This window comes from Chelonoidis abingdonii, chromosome 11 (assembly GCF_003597395.2).
Source record: "Chelonoidis abingdonii isolate Lonesome George chromosome 11, CheloAbing_2.0, whole genome shotgun sequence".
Lineage (NCBI taxonomy): Eukaryota > Metazoa > Chordata > Testudines > Testudinidae > Chelonoidis > Chelonoidis abingdonii.
Window position 1 is genome coordinate 19,546,534 of NC_133779.1, and position 7,295 is coordinate 19,553,828.

A 7,295-nucleotide genomic window follows, 5' to 3' on the forward strand; every position below is an offset into this window, starting at 1 on the left:
CCCATGTCCCGTACCATGGGTTCCCCCCATTCAGTGCACCCCCGCTGTTTGTTGTGCTCCTGCTGCCCCCGGCTCACTGTCATGTGCCCCCTCCTACCTCCTGGAAGAGGGTCGAGTGAGACCTACCCAGTGAGCAGGTTCAATGTGGGGACGAGGTGGGGGAGATTACCGGAGGGCGGCTATAGAATCAATCTACATCCTAATTCCTCCTTGCAGATATGGAGGGGAGGGAGGGTTGGGAGCGTTGGGAGCCAGGACTCCTGGGTTCTCTCTTGGCGCTGGATGGGAGGGGAGTGGGGGGCTGGTGGTTTAGAAGGCAGGGGGTGAGCCAGGACTCCCTGGGTTCTCTCCCGCTCTGGAGGGAGATAGTAGGGGTGGTGGGTTTAAGAGCTGGGGGGCTGGGAGCCAGACTCCTGGGTTCTCTCCCCGCGCTCGGGCTGGCGAGGGCAGTGGTGGCTGGTGGTTAGAGCTGGGGGCTGGGAGCCCAGACTCTTGGTTTCTCTCCCGGCTCTTGGAGGGAGTAAGGGTGGCTTGGGTTAGAGCTGGGGGGGCTGGGAGCCAGACTCCTGGGTTCTCTCCCCGGCTCGGGGAGGGCAGTGGGGGCTGGTGCGTTAGAGCAGGGGGCTGGGACCCAGGACTTCGTGGTTCTCTTCCCCGAGGCTGATGGTCTCCATCTCCCGGATCCCCTTGCCCGCTCTCTTCTCTCTCTTCTCGTCTCTACAGGCCTCCGACATGCCCCCCCCTGCTGGCCCCTTCCTCTCTCCTCCTCGCCCTCTCGGCGTTGCCCCTCCCGTCCCTCCCCTCCTTCTCCGCCCCCAGAACCACTTTCAACCCCTGCAGCTAGCGGCCAGCGGCTCAGGGACCCTCTGTTACGTGGGGGCCGTGAAACGCCCTGTATCAGCTGACGCCGAGCGGGGCTGGTGGGAACAGGGCGCGACCGGGCGAGCTCGACAGCCCCGAGTGCCTCCCCTTCCGGGACCCGAGACCTGCCCCAAGCCCGCCCCACAGACAATCGCCAACAAGCTGCTGCGCCCAACGCAGGCGGGCTGGGAGCTGTTGGTGTGCGGGCAGCTGGCGCAGGGGCTGTGTGAGAAGGCGCGCTGGCTGAAGTGTGTCAAGTGCTGACCGGCCCGAGGAAAGCCGAGCGGGTGACAGCCAGTTTCGTTGGCAGCCATTGAGCGGCGGTGCCACAGGTGGGCGTGCTGAGGGCCCACGAGCCGGCGCGACCTGCCTTCGTGTGGGCGCGGGTACGGGGAAACTCTCCGGCGGGATCCCAACCCGTCACCGTTCCGGCCCCTGCGGGGCCCGGCGCCTTCTCCAGCGAGGAGGCTGGGCCAAGCTGGTTGGGCGACTTCTCCCAACTTAACTTAACAACATACGTGGGCGCTACGCTGCCGGCGGGCACGTCTACCGCTCTTCTCCGCCGCGGCGCCAAGTGGCACCTGGACTATCGGCCCTTTCCTGGCGCCGCCCTCTGCGCCCGCCGAACCTGCACCTGTACTCCTATGCTGAGGGCCGCTGGCCTGCCGGGGGGCCACCACGGGGCGCCTCTACAACCTGGCCCGGCCGGGACAGTCTGGCCGGCTGGCGCCCCCCAGGGGCAACGTTGCTCTTTGTAGCTGGCGGCTGCTGGGGCAGGCCCACGGCCACTCCCGGCCCCACAGACAGGCCCTGTGTGCACCTTCCCCGCTGGCCCCAGCTGGACGCGGCCGTGGAGAGACCCCGTGCGTGAGCGCGGTTCGGCGGGGCCGGCTGGGAGGGCCGGAGAGGAGGCGACCATCGAGTACGGCGGGTGAGCGTCCCGCGTGCCCGCCGAGCTGCCCAAGGTTCTGTGTGGGGGCAGTTGCTGGTGTCCTGGTGCCGATGAGGGTCCCCCTGGTAACCAGCCCCAATCCTGGCCCAAGGGGCCACCGGATAACCAGCCCCTTGACGTGGCCATGGAGTAACCGACCCAGAGGAGTCTGATAACCAGCCCCTCCACCCCAAGGGAGGTCCGCTGTATAACCAACCCCGAAGGCGTCCGTGGATAACCAGCCCCCCACCCCGCCCCCAAGGGCCTGATAAACCAGCCCCCCGCCCCGCCCCGAAGGTGTCCCCAGATAACCAGGCCCGCCACCCCCAGAGGGGTCTGGATAACCCTGAGGGAGTCTTGGATAAGCAGGCCCCCGCCCCGCCCCTGACAGGTTCCCGGAGACCTGGGCCCATTGCCACCCCTGCGCGTCTCGCCCCGAGGAATCCCCAGACGTTTACCCCTGCGGGAGACGAACACACCCCACAGCCCCATTTGCCGGCCGCGCTGGCCCGTGCGGAAGCACAGCGCCCTGTGTGACTGGGCTGCCAATGCTCACAGCCGTGGCTGGAATGGAGAGGCCGGACACACCATCGCTTTCCTCGGAGACGGGCAGGGGCCAAGCTGCATAAGGTTGCCATGTCGGGGGCATCCCCCCCCAGAGCTGGCCTGCATCTCCATGGGGCCCGGTGTTGCAGGCTGAGGCCGCTAGAGAGTGGCTGCCCCGTCTTGTGCCTAACCCTCTCCCCATCCCCCCATGCAGGGTGTAATCTGAACTCTCCTGGGGCAGGATGTACAGCTTCCGTGCCGCCCATTGGCCAGGCTCCCCCGTCAGCCCTGTCTCCTACTGGATGGCAGTCGGACACACCTCTACGCCATGACAGATGTCCAGGTGGCCCCCGACACCTCCCTGTTCTAGGGGCAGGAGGTGGCTGCGTTTGGGTGGGCCGCGGGCGCAGAGGGACGAGTGCTCTACCCCAGAGGCATCTGCATGATGGGGAGGCCGTGTGGGGGGTGCAGGCTGCTCCACCCCAGAGGACAGCTGCGTCTGTGGGGCCGGTGAGGGTGGGTCGAGTGCTCCTACTGCCGCAGAGATGGCTGATGTTTTTCAGAGGGCCAGGTGTGAGGGCTAAGGCTCATCTGCCCACAGAGACGAGCTGCACGTTATCGGGGGCCAGGTGCAGGAGGCCAGGCTGCTCTGACCCCAGAGGTGCGCTGTGATTTCGGGGAGCGCCGGATGGGGGATGCGAGGCTCCTCTGCCCCAGAGACGCCGCGTCTCAGCGGGCCAGGTGGGGGTGGGGGTGAGGCTGCTCTGCCCCCAACGATGGCTGCGTTTCGGGCGGGCTGGGGTGGGCGGGGCGAGGGCTGCTTGCGCCCCAGAGGTGGCTGCATTTCAGGAGGGGCATGAGGCTGCTCTTCCCCATAGATGGTTGCATTTCAGGGGGCTGGGTGAGGGGAGTGAGGCTGTTCTGCCCCAGAGATGGCTGCGTTTTGGGGTGCCGGGTGAGAGGGGTGAGGCTGCTCTGTCCCAGAGACGGCTGCATTTTGGGGGGCTGGGTGAGGGGGGCGAGGTGGCTCTGCCCCAGAGGTGGCTGTGTTTCGGGGGGTCGGGTGAGGGGAGCGAGGCTGCTCTGCCCCAGAGATGGGTGCGTTTCAGGGGGGCTGGGTGGGAGGTGTGAGGCTGCTCTGCCCCAGAGGTGGCTGCGTTTCGGGGGGCCGGGTCTCTATCCCTTTCCTCACTCTCTGCCCCATTGTCCCCTCCCCACCACCACCCAGGTCACCAAAGTTCCGGTCTCCGAGTGCCCCCACTACCAGGACTGCGCTGGCTGCCTGCGCGCCCGGGACCCTTTCTGCGGCTGGTGCATCCTGCAGGGCCGGTGAGTCTCGTTTACGTGGGAGCTACACAAACACAAAGCGCCAATTGCTTAGTGGGACGAGGGGCACTGAGGGGTGCGGGGCGGAGGATTAATTTAGGATGAAAAAGGAAACAAGGTGCCTTTGTTTACGTAGGACCTACATAAAAACAGCCTGCCCAGGTGGGGCTATGAGGGCAGTGGGTGGGGCTCAGCCTGTGGTGAGGTGATGGACGTGCCCTCACCCTATTGGCTGGTTGGCAGGTGCACTCGCAAGCTGGAGTGCGAGCACTTTGAGGCAGCCGACCAATGGCTGTGGAGCTATGGGGCCAGCAGCCAATGCCTGCGCATTGAGACAGTGACGCCGGCCAATCAGAGCCGTGAGGAGCAGACAGAGGTGAGCGGCTGGGAAGGGGCAGGACCAAGGGGCTGGGAGAGGTGGGGGTTGGAGGGGTGGGGCCAGGTCATGGATGGGGTTGAGATGGGTGGGGCTGGGCATTGGGGGTGGGGCCAGGATGGGAGGAGTTGGGGGCGGGGCTGGGATTTGTGGGCAGGGCTGGAGTTGTATGTGGGCCTGGGAATTGTGGGCGGAGCCAGGATGGGCAGGGCTGGAGTTGTGGGTGTGGTGTAATGGGTGGGGCTGGAGTTGTGGGTGGGGCTGGGAATTGTGGGCAGGGCCAGGATGGGAGGAGCTGGAGTTGTATGTGGGGCTGGGATTTGTGGGCGGGGCCAGGATGGGCAGGGCTGGAGTTGTGGGTGGGGTGTAATGGGTGGAGCTGGAGTTGTGGGTGGGGCTGGGAGGTTTGGGGAGGGGCAGCAGTGTTTTGAGATCTGTGACACCCTCTATGTCTCCCCCTCAGGTCTCGCTGTGGGTGCCCCAGCTGCCCCCCCTGGCTGAGGGTGAGAGCTACCACTGCACCTTCGGGGAGCAGGACAGCCCCGCCCTGCTGCAGGACGCCTGGGTCCGCTGCCACTCGCCTCCCAGCCCCCAGGTGCCACCCAGCCAGGAGGGCAAAGGTCAGCATGGAGGGGGGCTGTGAATGGGGGGCTGCCCAGCTGAGAATGGGGGGGCAGAGACAGAGGAAGGGTCTGGTTGTCCCTTCCATCACGGAGCATGCACTGGGATTGGGAATGGCACACAGGAGAGAGATGCCAGTGGGGGAGGGAAGAGCTCCGCTTTGCAGAGGATTCTGGGTAGGGGTGGGGGGCGGATGGGTTCATTAAGGCTCATGCCCACCCCCCCAGATCACGTGACCATGGCGCTGTCCCTGATGTTCGAGGACGTGGTGGTGGCAGCGACGGAGTTCGTCTTCTACGATTGTAGCGCAGCGACATGGCTGGCGCGGTCTTCCCCGTGAGCCAGCTGTGGGAGTGAGGGGCACCAGAGAGCTGGGGGGGAGCCCTGGGCTAGAAGGGGCTGTGGGTCAGGAGTGAGGGGCGCCGGCAGCGCTGGGCCCCTGCCCTCTCCCATGCCGCTTCTCCCCCCGACCCACCATGGCCACGGCCAGTCTGTGCCCCCTGTGCCCCAGCCTTGGCATCACCCCCAGGACCCCCATCAGACCCACGGTCCCTCCAGCCCAATTATCCCACCCAGTCCCAATCTCACCGCCTGGATGATGGGGGTGGGGCAGAGGGCTCGTTAGGCGCCGAGGGCGGCAGAGTCGGGTACGGTGCGGCAGCGGGGCCCCCCTGGCGGGCCCAGACACAGCCCAGCTTCCATGGGGCTGCCAGGCAGTGGCTGCAGTCAGCCCGCCCCACGGGTAGCATGTTGTAGAGGGTTCACTGCAGGGGGGCAGAAAGGGGTCAGTGGCTGTCCCCCTCCCATTCCCAGAGCACCGCTGTGCAGGAAGCTCACAGCATCTCCTGTCCGCCCCCCAGGGCACCATCACGGGGAAGCTGGCAGCGCCCCCTCCCTGCTCCCAGGGCTTCGCCAACGGGGAAGCTGGCAGCCCCCCACCCCCACCCCCTGGGGCCCCCGCAGGAAAGCTCAGTGCCCCCACCCGCCCCCCCCAGGTCACTGCCACAGGGAAGCTCGCGCACCCCCTCCCCCCCCCAGGGCGCTGCCGCATGGGAACCCCACAGTGCCCCCACCCGCCCCCAGGGCACTGCCACAGGGGTAAGCTTCGCAGCACCCCTTCCCGCCCCAGGGCGCTGCGCAGCGGAAGCCACAGTTGCCCCCCCCGCCCCCCCCCGGGCACTGCCCAAAGGGAAAGCTGGCCAGCACTTGGGGTGTCCCTGCTGCCCCCTGCCTGCCCCCGGGGGCACTGCCACAAGTAAGCTCACAGCAATTCCTCTCCTTACCTCACATGCAGTCTCCCCCTGTTGTCAGGCGCCCCGCGCCAACCTGCAGTGATATAGAGGTGGGCTGGGAGCTTGGTTGGGAGGCTGGGAGTAGCTGTAACGTGGGTGGCAAACCGGACCCGTGGGCCCCCCCCTCCTCGGTCCTAGCGACGCCTCCACCGACATAGGTGCTCCCCCCACCTCCACCACGCAGCGTAACCGTGGCAAGGGCGTCCTGCGGAGGGGGGGCGGTGAAGAGTAGTCAGGCCTCCCCCCCCAACAGCCCAGTGTAACCATGCAACGGGTCCTGCCGGGCGTGGGGGAAACAGTGATACCAGCCTGCCCCCCAGATTCCGCCCACTGCACCCCCAACTATCCCCTGCCCCAGCCCCCCCTCATTCTCACCCCAGAAGCTTGCAGGTTGTGCGGCCACCAGGGCTCAGGGCACAGCCACCCCCACGGGCACCCAGTGGACCCCTCAATGTCCCCCCAGGCTAGGGCAGGCCTCGGGCCCCAGGGCCCCCCTCCCGGACCTAAGGAAGAGTGAGCGTTAGGACTGGGGGAGCAAGCTCGAGGGAAGCACCGGTCGGCTGTCTCGGACGCCTGGTGTCCCCTTTCCCTCTCCCCTCCCCCGCAACCCTTTGACATGCCATTCATTGGACCGCCTGGGGCTCTCTTCCCTGATGCCCCCTCCCCCGAATGCTGACCCCGGTATGCCTGGGTTCCCCTTCCCCATCTCAAACCTAAACATCCATCCCGGACGCCTGGACGCTCTTCCCCGACGTTCCCCTCCCCCTGAGATGCTGACCCGGATTGCCTGGGTCCCCTTCCTCATCCAGGGGCAAGTCCTCACGTTTGGTTGTGATGCGTTCCCTTCGCCATTGGGGGCAGGATGCACCAGGGATGCATGCTGGATCCTCGGGACCAGTGACAGGGCCAGGGCTGCTCACACACCTACCACACCTGTGGGGCAGGGGGATGATACTGGGGTCAGCACAGGGCCCAGTACCCCCTAGCACTGCTGGCGCCCCTCACCCCTGACCCGCAGCCCCCGCCGGCCCACCCTGCCTGGCGCCCCTCACTTACGACCCCAGCCCCCGCCGGCCAGCGCTTCCCCACCTGCCGACCCGCAGCCCCTCCGACAGCGCTGCCAGCGCCCCTCACCCCTGCCCGCAGCCCCCGCCAGCCCAACCCTTTGCCGTGCGCCCCTCACCCCCGACCCGCAGCCCGCCGACAACCCGCCGGCGCCCTCACCCCTGACCGCAGCCCCCGCCGATCCCAGCGCTCCCGGCTGCCCCCACTCCCGACCCGCAGCCCCCGCCTGACCCAACCCTGCCGGCGCCCTCACCCTCCGACCATCTCTCTCCTTTTT

At 67.3% G+C, this 7,295-nt stretch overlaps 1 protein-coding gene across 1 annotated transcript in view; it reads left to right on the plus strand.

Moving 5' to 3' along the window:
- The window catches only part of PLXNB3 (plexin B3), a 47,719-nt gene that overhangs the window by 1,865 nt on the left and 38,559 nt on the right, over positions 1-7,295 (plus strand). The window contains 9 exon segments of the mRNA XM_075071306.1: positions 2,233-2,368; positions 2,371-2,422; positions 2,553-2,626; positions 2,629-2,681; positions 3,567-3,667; positions 3,908-4,040; positions 4,504-4,660; positions 4,889-4,997; positions 5,973-6,003. Of these exon segments, the coding sequence (XP_074927407.1) occupies positions 2,233-2,368; positions 2,371-2,422; positions 2,553-2,626; positions 2,629-2,681; positions 3,567-3,667; positions 3,908-4,040; positions 4,504-4,660; positions 4,889-4,997; positions 5,973-6,003 (846 nt within the window).